The sequence below is a fragment of the Lissotriton helveticus genome, chromosome 8 (genome assembly GCF_964261635.1).
Source record: "Lissotriton helveticus chromosome 8, aLisHel1.1, whole genome shotgun sequence".
In the NCBI taxonomy this organism is placed as follows: domain Eukaryota; kingdom Metazoa; phylum Chordata; class Amphibia; order Caudata; family Salamandridae; genus Lissotriton; species Lissotriton helveticus.
Genome location: NC_136069.1, coordinates 1,724,624,474 through 1,724,644,969, shown reverse-complemented (window position 1 = coordinate 1,724,644,969; position 20,496 = coordinate 1,724,624,474). Strand labels below are relative to the sequence as shown.

The 20,496-nt window shown below is 53.2% G+C and overlaps 1 protein-coding gene across 1 annotated transcript in view; it reads right to left on the bottom strand.

Moving 5' to 3' along the window:
• Positions 1–20,496, bottom strand: part of LOC144774154 (NACHT, LRR and PYD domains-containing protein 12-like) — a 1,547,343-nt gene that overhangs the window by 659,083 nt on the left and 867,764 nt on the right. The window contains exon 9 of the mRNA XM_078659170.1: positions 8,460–8,630. Coding sequence (XP_078515296.1) covers positions 8,460–8,630 — 171 coding nt within the window. The remainder of the gene's footprint in view (positions 1–8,459; positions 8,631–20,496) is intronic.

Genomic DNA, 20,496 nt, shown 5'->3' with positions numbered 1-20,496 from the left:
GAGGCTCTCTGGAGCACCATCCTCAGCAGAGCCAGGCTCTCTGGAGCACCATCCTCATCAGCGCGAGGCTCTCTGGAACCCCATCCTCAGCAGCGCGAGGCTCTCTGGAGCACCATCCTCAGCAGGGCCAGGCTCTCTGGAGCACCATCCTCAGCAGCGCCAGGCTCTCTGGAGCACCATCCTCAGCAGTGCCAGGCTCTCTGGAGCACCATCCTCAGCAACGCCAGGCTCTCTGGAGCACCATCTTCAGCAGGGCGAGGCTCTCTGGAGCCCCATCCTCAGCAGAGCGAGGCTCTCTGGAGCACCATCCTCAGCAGCGCGAGGCTCTCTGGAGCACCATCCTCAGCAGGGCGAGGCTCTCTGGAGCACCATCCTCAGCAGGGTGAGGCTCTCTGGAGCACCATCCTCAGCAGCGCGAGGCTCTCTGGAGCACCATCCTCAGCAGCGCAAGGCTCTCTGGAGCACCATCCTCAGCAGCGCGAGGCTCTCTGGAGCCCCATCCTCTGCAGCGCGAGGCTCTCTGGAGCACCATCCTCAGCAGCGCGAGGCTCTCTGGAGCACCATCCTCAGCAGTGCGAGGCTCTCTGGAGCACCATCCTCAGCAGCGCCAGGCTCTCTGGAGCACCATCCTCTGCAGCGCGAGGCTCTCTGGCGCACCATCCTCAGCAGGGCGAGGGTCTCTGGAGCCCCATCCTCAGCAGTGCGAGGCTCTCTGGAGCACCATCCTCAGCAGCGTGAGGCTCTCTGCAGCACCATCCTCAGCAGCGCGAGGCTCTCTGGAGCCCCATCCTCAGCAGGGCGAGGCTCTCTGGAGCACAATCCTCAGCAGGGCGAGGCTCTCTGGAGCACCATCCTCAGCAGTGCGAGGCTCTCTGGAGCACCATCCTCAGCAGGGCGAGGCTCTCTGGAGCACCATCCTCAGCAGCGCCAGGCTCTCTGGAGCCCCATCCTCAGCAGCGCGAGGCTCTCTGGAGCACCATCCTCAGCAGGGCGAGGCTCTCTGGAGCCCCATCCTCAGCAGCGCGAGGCTCTCTGGAGCACCATCCTCAGCAGGGCGAGGCTCTCTGGAGCACCATCCTCAGCAGGGCAAGGCTCTCTGGAGCCCCATCCTCAGCAGCGCGAGGCTCTCTGGAGCACAATCCTCAGCAGCGCGAGGCTCTCTGGAGCACCATCCTCAGCAGTGCCAGGCTCTCTGGAGCACCATCCTCAGCAGTGCGAGGCTCTCTGGAGCACCACCCTCAGCAGTGCGAGGCTCTCTGGAGCACCATCCTCAGCAGGGCGAGGCTCTCTGGAGCCCCATCTTCAGCAGCGCCAGGCTCTCTGGAGCACCATCCTCAGCAGCGCGAGGCTCTCTGGAGCCCCATCCTCAGTACGGCGAGGCTCTCTGGAGCCCCATCCTCAGCAGGGCGAGGCTCTCTGGAGCACCATCCTCAGCAGCGCCAGGCTCTCTGGAGCACCATCCTCAGCAGCGCCAGGCTCTCTGGAGCACCATCCTCAGCAGTGCCAGGCTCTCTGGAGCCCCATCCTCAGCAGCGCGAGGCTCTCTGGAGCACCATCCTCAGCAGTGCCAGGCTCTCTGGAGCCCCATCCTCAGCAGGGCGAGGCTCTCTGGAGCCCCATCCTCAGCAGCGCGAGGCTCTCTGGAGCACCATCCTCAGCAGCGCGAGGCTCTCTGAAGCACCATCCTCAGCAGAGCTAGGCTCTCTGGAGCACCATCCTCAGCAGAGCGAGGCTATCTGGAGCACCATCCCCAGCAGAGCGAGGCTCTCTGGGGCCCCATCCTCAGCAGGGCAAGGCTCTCTGGAGCAACATCCTCTGCAGGGCGAGGCCCTCTGGAGCCCCATCCTCAGCAGAGCCAGGCTCTCTGGAGCACCATCCTCTGCAGGGCGAGGCTCTCTGGAGCACCATCCTCAGCAGGGCGAGGCTCTCTGGAGCACCATCCTCAGCAGGACGAGGCTCCCTGGAGCACCATCCTCAGCGGGGCGAGGCTCTCTGGAGCACCATCCTCAGCAGCGCAAGGCTCTCTGGAGCACCATCCTCAGCAGCGCAAGGCTCTCTGGAGCACCATCCTCAGCAGTGTGAGGCTCTCTGGAGCCCCATCCTCGGCAGTGCCAGGCTCTCTGGAGCACCATCCTCAGCAGGGCGAGGCTCTCTGGAGCACCATCCTCAGCAGTGCCAGGCTCTCTGGAGCACCATCCTCAGCACTGCGAGGCTCTCTGGAGCCCCATCCTCAGCAGCACGAGGCTCTCTGGAGCACCATCCTCAGCAGCGCCAGGCTCTCTGGAGCACCATCCTCAGCACTGCGAGGCTCTCTGGAGCCCCATCCTCAGCAGCACGAGGCTCTCTGGAGCACCATCCTCAGCAGCGCGAGGCTCTCTGGAGCACCATCCTCAGCAGCACGAGGCTCTCTTTAGCAACATCCTCAGCAGCGCGAGGCTCTCTGGAGCCCCATCCTCAGCAGGGCGAGGCTCTCTGGAGCACCATCCTCAGCAGCGCGAGGCTCTCTGGAGCAACATCCTCAGCAGCGCAAGGCTCTCTGGAGCCCCATCCTCAGCAGCGCCAGGCTCTCTGGAGCACCATCCTCAGCAGCGCGAGGCTCTCTGGCGCACCATCCTCAGCAGGGCGAGGCTGTCTGGAGCCCCATCCTCAGCAGTGCGAGGCTCTCAGGAGCACCATCCTCAGCAGCGCGAGGCTCTCTGGAGCACCATCCTCAGCAGCGCGAGGCTCTCTGGCGCACCATCCTCAGCAGGGCGAGGCTCTCTGGAGCCCCATCCTCAGCAGTGCGAGGCTCTCAGGAGCACCATCCTCAGCAGGGCGAGGCTCTCTGGAGCACCATCCTCAGCAGCGCGAGGCTCTCTGGAGCACCATCCTCAGCAGTGCGAGGCTCTCTGGAGCACCATCCTCTGCAGCGCGAGGCTCTCTGGCGCACCAACCTCAGCAGGGCGAGGGTCTCTGGAGCCCCATCCTCAGCAGTGCGAGGCTCTCTGGAGCACCATCCTTAGCAGCGCGAGGCTCTCTGCAGCACCATCCTCAGCAGCGCGAGGCTCTCTGGAGCCCCATCCTCAGCAGGGCGAGGCTCTCTGGAGCACCATCCTCAGCAGGGCGAGGCTCTCTGGAGCCCCATCTTCAGCAGCGCCAGGCTCTCTGGAGCACCATCCTCAGCAGCGCCAGGCTCTCTGGAGCACCATCCTCAGCAGCGCGAGGCTCTCTGGAGCACCATCCTCAGCAGCACCAGGCTCTCTGGAGCACCATCCTCAGCAGTGCCAGGCTCTCTGGAGCCCCATCCTCAGCAGCGAGAGGCTCTCTGGAGCACCATCCTCAGCAGGGCGAGGCTCTCTGGAGCCCCATCTTCAGCAGCGCCAGGCTCTCTGGAGCACCATCCTCAGCAGCGCCAGGCTCTCTGGAGCACCATCCTCAGCAGCGCGAGGCTCTCTGGAGCACCATCCTCAGCAGCGCCAGGCTCTCTGGAGCACCATCCTCAGCAGTGCCAGGCTCTCTGGATCCCCATCCTCAGCAGCGAGAGGCTCTCTGGAGCACCATCCTCAGCAGTGCCAGGCTCTCTGGAGCACCATCCTCAGCAGGGCGAGGCTCTCTGGAGCCCCATCCTCAGCAGCGCGAGGCTCTCTGGAGCACCATCCTCAGCAGTGCGAGGCTCTCTGGAGCACCATCCTCTGCAGCGCGAGGCTCTCTGGAGCACCATCCTCAGCAGCGCGAGGCTCTCTGGAGCACCATCCTCAGCAGTGCCAGGCTCTCTGGAGCACCATCCTCAGCAGCGCGAGGCTCCCTGGAGCACCATCCTCAGCAGTGCGAGGCTCTCTGGAGCCCCATCCTCAGTAGCACGAGGCTCTCTGGAGCACCATCCTCAGCAGCGCGAGGCTCTCTGGAGCCCCATCCTCAGCAGCACGAGGCTCTCTGGAGCACCATCCTCAGCAGTACCAGGCTCTCTGGAGCACCATTCTCAGCAGCGCGAGGCACTCTGGAGCACCATCCTCAGCAGCGCGAGGCTCTCTGGAGCACCATCGTCAGCAGTGCGAGGCTCCCTGGAGCACCATCCTCAGCAGCGCAAGGCTCTCTGGAGCCCCATTCTCAGCAGCACGAGGCTCTCTGGAGCACCATCCTCAGCAGTGCCAGGCTCTCTGGAGCACCATCCTCAGCAGTGCCAGGCTCTCTGGAGCTCCATCCTCAGCAGTGCCAGGCTCTCGGGAGCACCATCCTCAGCAGCGCGAGGCTCTCTGGAGCCCCATCCTCAGCAGTGCCAGGCTCTCTGGAGCACCATCCTCAGCAGCGCGAGGCTCTCTGGAGCACCATCCTCAGCAGCGGCAGGCTCTCTGAAGCACCATCTTCAGCAGTGCCAGGCTCTCTGGAGCCCCATCCTCAGCAGCACGGGGCTCTCTGAAGCTCCATCCTCAGCAGCGCGAGGCTCTCTGGAGCACCATCCTCAGCAGAGCGAGGCTCTCTGGAGCACCATCCTCAGCAGGGCGAGGCTCTCTGAGGCACCATCCTCAGCAGGGCGAGGCTCTCTGGAGCACCTTCCTCAGCAGCGCCAGGCTCTCTGGAGCCCCATCCTCAGCAGGGCAAGGCTCTCTGGAGTACCATCCTCAGCAGGGCGAGGCTCTCTGGAGCACCATCCTCAGCAGGGTGAGGCTCTCTGGAGCACCATCCTCAGCAGTGCGAGGCTGTCTGGAGCACCATCCTCAGCAGTGCCAGGCTCTCTGGAGCACCATCCTCAGCAGCGCGAGGCTCTCTGGAGCCCCATCCTCAGCAGCACGATGCTCTCCCACGAGAACAGACTCCTCTCTATGGACAGACCACTCTCCATGGACAGACTCCTCTCTATGGACAGACTCCTCTCTATGGACAGACTCCTCTCTATGGACAGACCCCTCTCTATGGCCAGACTCCTCTCTAAGGACAGACTCCTCTCGGTGGACAGACTCCTCTCGGTGGACAGACTCCTCTCTCTAGACAGACTCCTCTCTATGGACAGACTCCTCTACGGACAGACTCCTCTACGGACAGACTCCTCTCTATGGACCGACTCCTCTCTATGGACAGACTCCTCTCTATGGACAGACTCCTCTCTATGGACAGACTCCTGTCTACGGACAGACTCCTCTCTACGGACAGACTCCTCTCTATGGACAGACTCCTCTCTATGGACAGACTCCTCTCTACGGACAGACTCCTGTCTACGGGCAGACTCCTCTCTACGGACAGACTTCTCTCTATGGACAGACTCCTCTATGGACAGACTCCTCTCTATGGACAGACTCCTCTCTATGGACAGACCCCTCTCTATGGTCAGACTCCTCTCTATGGACAGACTCCTCTCTATGGACAGACTCCTCTCTATGGTCAGACTCCTCTCTACGGTCAGACTCCTCTCTATGGACAGACTCCTGTCTACGGACAGACTCCTCTCTATTGTCAGACTCCTCTCTACGGACAGACTCCTCTCTATGGACAGACTCCTGTCTACGGACATACTCCTCTCTATGGTCAGACTCCTCTCTACGGACAGACTCCTCTCTATGGACAGACTCCTGTCTACGGACAGACTCCTCTCTGTGGACAGACTCCTCTCTATGGACAGACTCCTCTCTGTGGACAGACTCCTCTCTATGGACAGATTCCTCTCTGTGGACAGACTCCTCTCGGTGGACAGACTCCTCTCTATGGACAGACTCCTCTCTATGGACAGACTCCTCTCTATGGACAGACTACTCTCCATAGACAGACTCCTCTCTATGGACAGACTCCTCTCTGTGGACAGACCCCTATCTACGGACAGACTCCTCTCTACGGACAGACTCCTCTCTATGAACAGACTCCTCTCTATGGATAGACTCCACTCTATGGACAGACCCCTCCCTATGGACAGATTCCTCTCTGTGGACAGACCCCTCTCTATGGACAGACTCCTCTCTGTGGACAGACCCCTCTCTATGGACAGACTCCTCTCTATGGACAGACTCCTCTCTATGGACAGACTCCTCTCTACGGACAGACTCCTCTCTACGGACAGACTCCTCCCTATGGACAGACTCCTCTCTATGGACAGACTCCTCTCTATAGACAGACTCCTCTCTATGGACAGACTCCTCTCTATGGACAGACTCCTCTCTACGGACAGACTCCTCCCTATGGACAGACTCCTCCCTATGGACAGACTCCTCCCTATGGACAGACTCCTCTCTATGGACAGACTCCTCCCTATGGACAGACTCCTCCCTACGGACAGACTCCTCTCTATGGACAGACTCCTCTCTATGGACAGACTCCTCTCTATGGACAGACTCCTCTCTATGGACAGACTCCTCTCTACAGACAGACTCCTCCCTATGGACAGACTCCTTTCTATGGACAGACTCCTCTCTATGGACAGACTCCTCTCTACAGACAGACTCCTCCCTATGGACAGACTCCTTTCTATGAACAGACTGCTCTCTGCCGACAGAATGCACAGTTTTGAACACAAGCTACTCACAATCTCTGTAATTTAATATATGATAGTGTAATCTTAAAACATTTATTTTGAGTTGTGAGTAGAACATATGAATTCCTTTATTGTTGAATTTCCTCTGGGTCTGACGTGAACTGTAAACTCATGAGAACCATAGACCCCTCTCCCTGGACAGACTCAGGGATCTCACCTTGGTGTTCAGTTGTAGAGACCTCAGTCGCTGAAGCTTCTCAGTATGGGTTGAGCTTGAGTTCCCCCCGTGACAGCTTCTCCAGAAGAGCTTCTCTCAGGTCTGCAGGGGTCTCATGTGAGAGTTGAACACCCCCCAGGCTGTGGAACAAAAGCAGGTGCATCAGTCAGACCCGGGGTAACTCACCCACAGGGATTTCATACAAACTCTAAGCCCCGCCCTCCCCGAGGCCCACCTCTGGGCACACACACCCTGCAGAGGAGCCCCTGTGTCCGTCTGTCATGTCCAGACCCCACCCAGGACGCGCCGCCCAATCAAACCCATGTCTGGAGTCGCACCGGAGTCTATGAAACCACATGCAGGAGCCTTGGTGCAGCGCACACCCTGGACTGATGCGCTTCAAGGCGCTCTTAGATGATTAAAGAACAGGAGGCTCAGTGTGCAAGAAAGGCGTCGCTTAGGATCGCACCCCACAAGAAAGAGAGCGTTACCCCAGTTTAGCCAAAAGGGACCGGGCGGTTATAGCTCACAAAGAACAAGAATCCCTTTGGTGCCACTGACCCCGAGTAGGATCCACTGAACCAGGTCACACGACCCAATGCTCAACGTCTAACAAGGCTATTTGAACAAAATCATTTTCATTGCAAACATCTAAAAGCCATGGATAAAATACAATGAATTTTTTAAAAGAATTGTATGTAAACATAGACTCTATTGGTTCAGTGCTCACTCTCACATCAGGATACATTGATTAATATTGAGTGAGGCCAAGGTTCATAATCAATTAGAAACCTAAGTCACTATATTTCTGCTTTTAATTAGAAAGTAAAATGTAAAAAGTCTGTGGAGACCGGGTGGAAAGTCACTTAGAGACCCTTGGTCTATATATTTAGTTTTAGTTCAATCTAAAGAAAGTGAAACATATGGAGTCTCACCAAAATGTCTTTTAACAGAGAAATTCCAGGTGTGCAGACATATTTTTAATCGCTTTGCACCTTTTTAAAGATATGCTTTCTTCAATTAATCTCCTATGTGGGATCCTAAAGATAATGAACCCATTGTTAGTGTCACCTCACTAATGGAACATTGACATTATCGCTCAGGATCACACAATCTGCTCACGCAGGAAAGCTGGGAGTGAACGTTATATGTTTTTATTCCGTCTCAAAAGCCAACAGACATTCTGTCTCACAGATCTGTCTGCTTTCTGTCTAACAGACTTACTTACATTCTGACTCACAGATCTACACACTGACTGTCAGGGGCCCGCTGCACCAGCTGGCAAATTAATGGCTCAACCGCTGCGCTTGCTGCCTACATGCCACCCGCTCACAAACACAGAAGCACACACAGGTACACACAAAACGCACAGACGCACACACTAGGGGGAATCTCACACTTCCAGCAGTGATGTCATGACAGTGACGAGCAGCTGTCATTGGGCTGTCAAGAGGATGAGACCGGACTTTAAGGAATCATTAAGGGTCTTCCCCGCCTCACACCCCCTTCAAGTTACGCCCCTGACCATATACTACTTATGGGCAGATCTGCGCCGTTGTTGACATTTTACTCCAAATACCTGAAAAACAAGCTTTAAAGTCTGCCCTTCTGCACCATTAGAGGGGCTTGTTCCAAACTCACTTCTCGGACTTGGGTCCCCCCCTTCACAACCCTCACTTATTGCACAGCTTGTATTGTCATGGAACGGATGTGCGTTTTTCACATTATAAAATATATATGTGTGAGCCCCACCTACGATGTATATTTAGAAATCAGTGACGTGATAAGAACTGCTCAGCTCTGTACCTCAGTGTCTGTAGTTTGCAGTTTGGGTGTTTTAGGCCTTCACACAACTTCTTCACTCCAGCGTCTCCCAGTTCATTGAAGCCCAGGTTGAGCTCTGTGAGAGATGTGTTTGTTTCCAGGGCAGAGGCGAGGTCTCCGCAGCATGAACCGGTGAGGGAGCAGCTATGCAACCTGCAGGAGAGAAGAGACACAAAGAGGAGTAAAGCAGAGCACAGACAGGGGCGTCACAGGCTCAGTTTTATCTTCATTTCCTTCCTGTCCTTGACTTACTCCCCTCTAGGGACACACCTAGGAGCGGTTTCTTTATTAGCGCGTCAGGGCTCAATAGAAATAACAGCATCACGTTACCACAAAGTAGTAAGGAATGTATATTTATTGCCACATAAATCTTCATATGTAGATAGAAACTAGAGCGAAGCGCCATAAGAAAAACGCCATTTGTGTGTTGAAAACTCTCCGCCTCCTGTGATGCGCCGTGCACGGCGTCTCGCGTGCATAAAGGACATTATTAGTCCCGTGCTTGAAGGTGTGGGTTTCATTAATGGGGAACTACTGCTCAGGACCCACAAAACAGTCAGTACCCTTGTTATACTACTGAAAAGGGCCCACAACACAGTCAGTACCCTTGTTATACTACTGCTCAGGACCCACAAAACAGTCAGTACCCTTGTTATACTACTGAAAAGGGCCCACAACACAGTCAGTACCCTTGTTATACTCCTGGCCAGGGCCCACAACACAGTCAGTACCCTTGTTATACTACTGCCCAGGACCACAACACAGTCAGTACCCTTGTTATACTACTGCCCAGGACCCACAACACAGTCAGTACCCTTGTTATACTCCTGGCCAGGGCCCACAACACAGTCAGTACCCTTGTTATACTACTGGCCAGGGCCCACAATACAGTCAGTACCCTTGTTATACTCCTGGCCAGGGCCCACAACACAGTCAGTACCCTTTTTATACTACAGCCCAGGGCCCACAACACAGTCAGTACCCTTGTTATACTACTGACCAGGGCCCACAACACAGTCAGTACCCTTGTTATACTCCTGGCCAGGGCCCACAACACAGTCAGTACCCTTGTTATACTACTGCCCAGGACCACAACACAGTCAGTACCCTTGTTATACTACTGGCCAGGGCCCACAACACAGTCAGTACCCTTGTTATACTACTGCCCAGGACCCACAACACAGTCAGTACCCTTGTTATACTACTGCCCAGGACCACAACACAGTCAGTACCCTTGTTATACTACTGGCCAGGGCCCACAACACAGTCAGTACCCTTGTTATACTACTGGCCAGGGCCCGCAACACAGTCAGTACCCTTGTTATACTACTGCCCAGGACCCACAACACAGTCAGTACCCTTGGTATACTCCTAGCCAGGGCCCACAACACAGTCAGTACCCTTGTTATACTCCTGGCCAGGGCCCACAACACAGTCAGTACCCTTGTTATACTACTGGCCAGGACCCACGACACAGTCAGTACCCTTGTTATACTACTGGCCAGGGCCCACAACACAGTCAGTACCCTTGTTATACTACAGGCCAGGGCCCACAACACAGTCAGTACCCTTGTTATACTCCTGGCCAGGGCCCACAACACAGTCAGTACCCTTGCTATACTACTGGCCAGGGCCCACAGCACAGTCAGTACCCTTGTTATACTACTGGCCAGGGCCCACAGTACAGTCAGTACCCTTGTTATACTACTGGCCAGGGCCCACAGCACAGTCTGTACCCTTGATATACTACTGGCCAGGGCCCACAGCACAGTCAGTACCCTTGCAATACTACTGGCCAGGGCCCACAACACAGTCAGTACCCTTGTTATACTACTGCCCAGGGCCCACAACACAGTCAGTACCCTTGTTATACTACTGCCCAGGACCCACAACACAGTCAGTACCCTTGTTATACTCCTGGCCAGGGCCCACAACACAGTCAGTACCCTTGTTATACTACTGGCCAGGGCCCACAATACAGTCAGTACCCTTGTTATACTCCTGGCCAGGGCCCACAACACAGTCAGTACCCTTTTTATACTACAGCCCAGGGCCCACAACACAGTCAGTACCCTTGTTATACTACTGACCAGGGCCCACAACACAGTCAGTACCCTTGTTATACTCCTGGCCAGGGCCCACAACACAGTCAGTACCCTTGTTATACTACTGCCCAGGACCACAACACAGTCAGTACCCTTGTTATACTACTGGCCAGGACCCACGACACAGTCAGTACCCTTGTTATACTACTGCCCAGGACCACAACACAGTCAGTACCCTTGTTATACTACTGGCCAGGGCCCACAACACAGTCAGTACCCTTGTTATACTACTGCCCAGGACCCACAACACAGTCAGTACCCTTGTTATACTACTGCCCAGGACCACAACACAGTCAGTACCCTTGTTATACTACTGGCCAGGGCCCACAACACAGTCAGTACCCTTGTTATACTACTGCCCAGGACCAAAACACAGTCAGTACCCTTGTTATACTACTGGCCAGGGCCCACAACACAGTCAGTACACTTGTTATACTACTGGCCAGAGCCCACAACACAGTCAGTACCCTTGTTATACTACTGGCCAGGACCCACGACACAGTCAGTACCCTTGTTATACTACTGGCCAGGGCCCACAGCACAGTCAGTACCCTTGCTATACTACTGGCCAGGGCCCACAACACAGTCAGTACCCTTGTTATACTATTGGCCAGGACCCACGACACAGTCAGTACACTTGTTATACTACTGGCCAGGACCCACAACACAGTCAGTACACTTGTTATACTACTGGCCAGGGCCCACAACACAGTCAGTACACTTGTTATACTACTGGCCAGGGCCCACAACACAGTCAGTACCCTTGTTATGCTACTGGCCAGGACCCACGACACAGTCAGTACACTTGTTATACTACTGGCCAGGGCCCACAACACAGTCAGTACCCTTGTTATACTACTGGCCAGGACCCACGACACAGTCAGTACCCTTGATATACTACTGGCCAGGACCTACGACACAGTCAGTACACTTGTTATACTACTGGCCAGGAACCACGACACAGTCAGTACCCTTGCTATACTACTGGCCAGGGCCCACAACACAGTCAGTACCCTTGTTATACTATTGGCCAGGACCCACGACACAGTCAGTACCCTTGTTATACTCTTGGTCAGGGCCCACAACACAGTCAGTACACTTGTTATACTACTGGCCAGGACTCACGACACAGTCAGTACACTTGTTATACTACTGACCAGGGCCCACAACACAGTCAGTACCCTTGTTATACTACGGCCCCTGACCCACAACACAGCCAGTATCCTTGTTATACTACTGGCCAGGGCCCACAACACAGTCAGTACCCTTGTTATACTGATAGAGCAAGAATTTGCATCGCGACTTGCTCGAGTCAAGAACCTCGAATCTTTTATAATCCTATAATCCAATTTGTTCGTTTTACTAATTTTACGTATTTTTGAATATGCGTGTGTATCGTAGTGATGCTTGCCTATGTGTTTCATTAATATGAATAACCCTTGTATATAATAATGGCCGCTGCTTGAATTTTGCTTCTGCGCATGCGTTAGACACACTCACGTGATGTGACGTAGTTGCAGTTCTGGAGGGAAAGGGTGCGCATGCGTAATAGCCATAAAATGGCTGTCATTGTAATAACGTGGTGAAGCTTGCACCGCTGCTCTTGTGTTATTGTCTGTTGCACTTACCCTTAATTGCATAGTATATTTTTATAAGTAAGAAATATAAAGTAGTTATTCATGATATATGGTACATTCATTCATTTCTATGTTTTAATTTGTTTTCGCTTACTTTTCATGTATCGCGGGAAATGGGGGTCTGAATGTACCAAGAGCCATCTTGAAGGTCCCTTCCACGCATGCTCACGCAGCCCGGGAGAGATGTAGCCTTGAGCAGTGGAACTCAGCCAGCTGGCAGCCACAGTCAAGATGCTCCTGAGAAAATGACCTGCGACCCAGCAGGACGGAGTTGGCTGTACCCAAGTTGAAACATTTGTTAATATTTCATTGTATTCCAAAGATTTGTCTCATGAGAACCCCAATCTTGTTAGGCGGTACCCTAGAATGTAAATTAGGTCTTAGAAAAGTCTGTTCTGATTGGTGTGTTAACCCATCCTACCTTAGGACCAATCGAAATTGGGGATTCTGACACTTTGCAACATTGGGGGGTGGTGCACTGACCCGAAAACAGTATAACTAGCCTAGGTTCACCTAGGGAATTTGTCCGACTTGTCTGAATTAGCTGACCTGTCACTGACCCAACGCACTCAATAGGTGACCGAATTTACGGAGCGCTGCGGAGCACTCTGTCCGAATTTGACCATAGACTCAAAGGTTTTACTGAACCTTAAGTGCTGGCGGAGCACTTTGCTGGAAAGTTCGCTAACCCAATCGGGGTTCTGACCGGTAGCTGCAGAGAGGGGGAGCGCAGGCGTTGCTTCTGAACTGCGGGTGCTGGTCGTGTCCTGGTGGTCCGGTCCTGATCCTAATCTGGTTTTCCTGTCCTGTCCTGTGGTGTCCATTCTGCACCTGCTGTCCCATTCATGACTATCCTTCCTTGGGGTATTTCCTGTCCTTAACTGACCCGTGGCCAGGGTTGGTCTTCACACCAGTCTAGGTAAATATCTCACTGAAACTCTAAACTGCACCTTTCTATTTTTCTGTCTTTGCTTCAATAAAGACATACCTTTGCATACGATAATTTTCCATGCTTTCCGCAACCATTGCATATCATAAAGTCAGTTGCATTTAATTTCATAGCGTGTTCCTATGTTACCCTACCTTTTAGAAATCATTTTCTCCATTGCAGTTTGCAATCTTCTGATGTGGTCTATAATTTTCTCTTATAAAACTGACTAAAGTAATTTTCTAGATTTATAGCGTGTTCCCTTTATCATTCCTTCCTATCAATGTATAGGATCACTGAGTTTACTCCAACTTTAAGTATTTCCCAATAGTGTAACTCTAGTACTTGCATAAGTTTGCCCATTTATAGATGTCCATTCTTGAATTACATTTTTTTACTCTACTTAGCATGTTCCCTGTTCACTATTATTTAGAAAAAACCCAAATGGTTGCCCTTACATTGTTCCTTTATGGTTATATGATTTTTGTTATCTTGATTATCGACTGCCTTTTAACTGTAAGCCTAATGCTCTTAGAAGACGAATTCTAGATAAAAATCTTAAAACTTCCCAGTTGTCCGTGGTCATTTTATGAAATATCAAGGTTTATAAAGTTGGGTTTGTATTTTGCCTGCCTTTCTTTACAGCTAGCTCCCTGATTCATCGTGTCATTAGGTACCCGTAACGGTGGATGGTAAGTCGGGTACACCTGAAACAATCGAACAGACTCATGGTTATTGGTAGTAGATTGTAAGGTCACCTGATTAATGTAGATGGAGGATTAAAGTATATGGGCCCGAAACCAAGTGGTGAAATTATTGGTCGGGTGACCTGCGATCTCTATCAATACTACTGGCCAGGACCCACAGCACAGTCAGTACCCTTGTGGGACGAGGTGTTTATTCACAAAATAAAATAGTATATTGAAAAATAGACCAACATCTCATATTGGGTACTTTTCAGGTGTTCATATTTTGGAGTGCGGACATAAGATAAGGGATACACGGCACAAGTGTGAATTTGCCAGGATGGGTGAGTAATCCCTCTTTATATATGTAATTAGATTACAAAAGCACTCCTCATTGTCAATGTTTAACTCGTAATGTTGGCTCCTGGGTAAGTATTCATTTATCTCCACTAGGTCTCACCCTATAGTGGTGCTTTCCGTAGCTCGGCTGTGCTGATAAACTTCTGACCCAAAATAGCGAATTTGGGGTCAAGGGCTTACTGCTGTTCACCTGCAGGTGGGTTCTGTTTTCTTACAATCACCCGACCTCGGGATTGTTATGGAATTACTATGAAATGTTGTTTTGTTGGAAGTTAACATTTTTCACCAAAGTTCCTGTCACGGATATTGTTTCTCATGCCTGTCTTGATGCTTGTAGACATCACTTGAGACGCTGATATTTGGTAATAAACACAGTATTTGTCTTTTTAATGTGTATTCCTGCCCGATCTACACGCAGGCATCTGTGGGGCTGTCAGAGAAGTGTGTTCATCCAGGGTGGAGACAGACACGTCTCCACCGCGGTCAAGCTATGGTCGGCCTGCTTTCAAATTCAGCGTTCAGCCATAATGTTGGCGGTAAGAACTCCTCGTCACAACAGAGTATGCTCATCGCCAACATTTAAATCAGGCCTAAGTCTATGAGTCTGACTCAGATAATCCGTTTCTGGGTTTGTGATTCATTCAGCAAAAGGTGAACTTATCTCCAGAGACAAAAAGTTCAGATTATAAAGAAAGATCTGATCAGTTTTGAGAAACAACAAATTCTCTCTTCAAATGTTACCCATGATAGTGCGTTTGTTGCCTCCATCTATTTAGGTCATGTTTCCTGCTCCTCTTCACTACCAGCTGTTCAGCGTTTCAAGGCGCTACATTTGAGACAGACCCTCTCGTTCTCAGTTTTAATTTCAGTGTCGGAAGATGCGAGCGAGGTTTAGTCTACCGAATGGAGGCTTCTAATGGAAGACGTATCATTGGCCCGGTTCCTGATATCTCGTTACAGTTAAATACAAGCGAGTGAGGCCGGGAGGCTCGAGGGGGACAGGTCGTAACGGGAGGAAGTTGTTCTTGAGAAGAGACTCGACGCAAATGACCCCGTCAGAGCTTTCAGCAGGTTCCTTCGACACACAAATATTACCCCTCCTCCTCCTTTGGCAGTGACCCTCAGAATGTAAGTGAGGCCCTGGCTCATGGGCACCTGTGTCTGGGTCTGGTGGCGCAGTGGACTCATGCATCCACTGCAGGGGCCTGGGTTCGACCTCATGGTCACAGGTTCTAATCACGGAGGGTCCACTCAACCTTTCATCTGTCTGAGGTCGATAAAATGAGTACCGTTGAGGTGGGTAACAATATACATCTGTTTTTCAGCGCCTTGAGACCCTTGGGTGATACGTGCGCTTTACAAATACCCATGTGATGTGATGTGATGACCCTTCAGGAGGTGCGGGTGCAAACTGTTCCCTGCCTGCTGCTGAGATTCAAGTGCAACATTCAGGATGGAAACCATGTGAGGTAGCTCAGTCGGTAATGCACATGTCCGAGTTCTTTGGGTAACCTGCAGCCATTCATTTCAACGCTGTGTGTTTTCAGTGGCCCTGCAGCCATGGGAGGGGCTCAACAGGCAGAGGAGTGTGAACACAGAATTATTCCCAGCGCTTCCTCTGATGCCTGGGTGCTCTTGCGCACATCTGTCCCCCCTACGGGCTCTGTGATGCACTTCTACAGAAAAGAAGCATCAGCCCCTCAGCTGCAATGAGGGGCCACGAGCAGCCGAGGGTCCAGGGAGGGGGTCTCCCCGTCACCCTGCACCCTCCATCAGAGATGCACAGAACTGCCTGAGGGGGGGGGGGTGTTAGTCTACAGTGCAGTGGGCAGGGTGCAGTGTGACTGCCGTGTAAGGTGGGGCAGGGAGGCTTCTGGAATGAGGATGGAGGGCAGGAGAGCAGTGCGGGGGCAGTGCTGCAGATGCAGGGGGGAGGGGTGGCAGACAGCAGGAGTTGTAGTGTTCAGGGGGTGTCCTCTGATGTAGGTCAGCTGTGCTGACAGGGTGCTGAGAGAGACTGCGGATGCAGTGTTGGCGGGAGGACAGTGGTGGTGCTGTGCTGTAGATGCAGTGTTGGAAGGAGGACAGTGGTGGCGCTGTGCTGCGGATGCAGTGTTGGAAGGAGGACAGTGGTGGCGCTGTGCTGTGGGTGCAGTGTTGGCGGGAGGACAGTGGTGGCGCTGTGCTGTGGGTGCAGTGTTGGCAGGAGGACAGTGGTGGCACTGTGCTGTAGATGCAGTGTTGGAAGGAGGACAGTGGTGGCGCTGTGCTGCGGATGCAGTGTTGGCGGGAGGACAGTGGTGGCGCTGTGCTGTGGGTGCAGTGGTGGCAGTAGGACAGTGCTGGCGCTGTGCTGCGGATGCAGTGTTGGCAGGAGGACAGTGGTGGTGCAGTGCTGCGGATGCAGTGTTGGCAGGAGGACAGTGGTGGTGCAGTACTGCGGATGCAGTGTTGGCAGGAGGACAGTGGTGGTGCAGTGCTGCGGATGCAGTGTTGGCAGGAGGACAGTGGTGGTGCAGTGCTGCGGATGCAGTGTTGGCAGGAGGACAGTGGTGGTGCTGTGCTGCGGATGCAGTGTTGGCAGGAGGACAGTGGTGGTGCTGTGCTGTGGATGCAGTGTTGGCAGAAGGACAGTGCTGGTGCTGTGCTGCGGATGCAGTGTTGGAAGGAGGACAGTGGTGGCGCTGTGCTGCGGATGCAGTGTTGGCAGGAGGACAGTGCTGGACCTGTGCTGCGGATGCAGTGCTGGCAGGACAGGAGGACAGTGGTGGCGCTGTGCTGTGGGTGCAGTGTTGGTGGGACGACAGTGGTGGACCTGTGCTGCGGATGCAGGGGGCAGGAGGACAGTGGTGGCGCTGTGCTGCGGATGCAGGGGGCAGGAGGACAGTGCTGGTGGTGTACTGTGGATACAGTGTTGGCAGGAGGACAGTGGTGGCACTGTGCTGCGGATGCAGTGTTGGCAGGAGGACAGTGGTGGACCTGTGCTGCGGATGCAGTGTTGGATGGAGGACAGTGGTGGCGCTGAGCTGCGGATGCAGTGTTGGATGGAGGACAGTGGTGGCGCTGTGCTGTGGATGCAGTGTTGACAGGAGGACAGGAGGACAGTGCTGGTGGTGTACTGTGGATACAGTGTTGGCAGGAGGACAGTGGTGGACCTGTGCTGCGGATGCAGTGCTGGCAGGACAGGAGGACAGTGCTGGTGGTGTACTGTGGAAAAGTAAATTTTGCCATGTTCTGTGTCCCTACGTGTCCTCCATCTTATGTTATGTGTGCATGATTAATATGCATATGTATTCCCCATGTTCGATTAAAGACGCAATTATAGTTGTGTCCATCTCTAGTATGCCAGTTTCCAGTTCTCGTGAATACTACGAATATCAGGCCTATGTAAAGTTACGTTGCCACGTTTCCCAGTGTGCACGTTATTTCATTGTAAAGTCCCCGTTTCTAGGCCTCAAAAGGGCCTGGACACCAGATTCAGCTCCTGTCTCCTGAACCCTCGCTGAGGAGCGATACAGCCCCCACCTGTATCCTCGACCCTTCACTTACTTCCTGCCTCACAGTGCCCGGTTCGGCCTGGCTCTGCCTACGAGTCTGCCAAAAGTATGTTATGATTCTAGTTATCAGTCCAGCCCTCCTTCTCTGCATTCCTAAGCTACTGAATCGCATCAATAGTTTCCGTCATTGTCTAGCCTTTACGTCTCCATGCAAGAGAAATACTGTATTTATGGTCACTTAATATTCTTCATCACGCACTACATGTAGAATAATGCATGCACCAGTCTTAGAGTCTGTTAGCCTCTCCCCTCCTGACTCTTAGTTTATATCAACATGTTCTCTAAACATCAGATACTAGATACTGTTTAGGCACATGTCGCCCCGACTCTCCAGACTTCAGTCTCTGCTCCTAGCACAGAGTTCATAGCCCCCAGCTTCTCCTAGTAACACGGCATTGTCAGTTTGCGCGCACCATTAGGTTATAGGTCCCGGCTCCTTGGGTAGCCCCCTCCATGTTTCCGCCCCATTTATGACATATTCTGTTACGTTTACATCACATGTCTATGTATACGCCTCTTGTTACACCTACTTTCACCCTTATCTTTCGCGACTGCTATTGACCACACCCACTGCTCCGCCTACTGTATTCATTGTAATGCAACTGTTTTAGTATATATGGTTGTGTATTGTTATTAAATGTTAGCGCGCTCATCCCAGATCCAGCCCCGGCAGCTGTCGGGCCACGCCAGCTCATTCCTGTGCAGGTTGTCCTGTTCCTGTCCTTTATGCTGTATTAAACCTGCAAACTCCTACTACCTCGAATCTTGACTCTTATTTATTGAGCTATCTGTTATTGCTATGTCCAGTAAAACCTAGATCCGGTATTATTTATTTATATACCACAGTACTGTGGATACAGTGTTGGCAGGAGGACAGTGGTGGCGCTGTGCTGCGGATGCAGTGTTGGCGGGAGGACAGTGGTGGCGCTGTGCTGCGGATGCAGTGTTGGCGGGAGGACAGTGGTGGCGCTGTGCTGTGGGTGCAGTGTTGGCAGGAGGACAGTGGAGGTGCTGTGCTGCGGATGCAGTGTTGGCGGGAGGACAGTGGTGGCACTGTGCTGCGGATGCAGTGTTGGCAGGAGGACAGTGGTGGCGCTGTGCTGCGGATGCAGTGTTGGCGGGAGGACAGTGGTGGCACTGTGCTGCGGATGAAGTGTTGGCAGGAGGACAGTGGTGGACCTGTGCTGTGGATGCAGTGCTCGCAGGAGAACAGTGGTGGCGCTGTACTGCGGATGCAGTGCTGGCAGGACAGGAGGACAGTGCTGGTGGTGTACTGTGGATACAGTGTTGGCAGGAGGACAGTGGTGGCGCTGTACTGCGGATGCAGTGCTGGCAGGACAGGAGGACAGTGCTGGTGGTGTACTGTGGATACAGTGTTGGCAGGAGGACAGTGGTGGACCTGTGCTGCGGATGCAGTGTTGGCAGGAGGACAGTGGTGGCGCTGTGCTGCGGATGCAGGGGGCAGGAGGACAGTGGTGGCGCTGTGCTGCGGATGCAGGGAGCAGTGGCTCACATGGGGGGGCATTGCTGGCTGCCCGGTGAACGGTAGCATGAACTTATCGCGCCTCTGTAGGACATCTTGCTCTCCAAGGAAGAGGTGTGGCGCAGCGGCTAGGGTGCCTGACTCCGGACTACGGGGTTCACGGTTTGATCCCCGGCGCCGGCTGCAGGTCAGCCCAGCACCGTGTGACTCTGGGCAATAGCTCGCTTAATCTTCCCGAGGGCCCCCAGCGCGGTACACCTCTCCAGAGGTAGCTGTGCGCTTTACAAATACTGGTATTTCAGTTCATTTCATTTCCCAGGAGCTGTGAAATGGCGCAGGATGTGACCGTGGACAGATATCGCGCTCGTTTGGTGAACGTTTGCACAGTGTCCCATCCCCCCGCATGCACAGGTGTCTCCTAAGAGATAAAAATGAATATGCTACTTACCAGTATGCATCTGTTCTTGGCATGTAGGGCTGCTAACATTCATATCTTAGCATTAGATCGCCGCCTAGTGTTGGGCTCGGATGATTGCACCTTGTTGTCCTGGAAGAGTCTTCGAAGTATCCTGAGATAGGTGGCTCCTCCCCTGGACTACAGTGCGCATGGGCATCGGCTCCATCCCCAGATTGTTTTTCGCCATTGTGGCAGAAGATGGAGTGAAAAGTGTAAAGGATGTCCATGCTAATGAATAAATACAATAGTATATCGCAGCTGCGACAGGCACCGGGGAGGAGGGCGGGCGATATGAATGTTAGCAGCCCTACATGCCAAGAACAGATGCATACTGGTAAGTAGCATATTCAGTTCGAGGCATGTGGGCTGCTAAATTCATATCTTAGCATAGAATACATAGCAGTCCCTCCATCAGCGGCGGTTGCCTGTGCCAGCTGCAGAAACCTGAAAAAGTGTTTTGAGAACAGCCTGTCCTACAGCAGCTTGCTGTTTGGAATGCACATCAACACAGTAGTGTTTTGTGAAGGTATGTGGTGTGACCCACGTGGCTGCTCTGCAAATGTCCTCTAAAGGAATGTTCCCCAGGAAAGCCATGGATGCCCCCAGTTTGCGTGTGGAGTGCGCTCTGGGGGGTATTGTTAAAGTGCGCTTTGCTTTTTGATAACATATCTGGATGCACTTAACAATCCACCTGGCTATCCCTGCCTTGGAAATTGGGTTGCCTTTGTGTTGTGGTGCGAAGGCAACAAAGAGTTGTTTTGTTTTTCGAAAGTGTTGTGTTCTGTCTATGTAGTACATCAACGCCC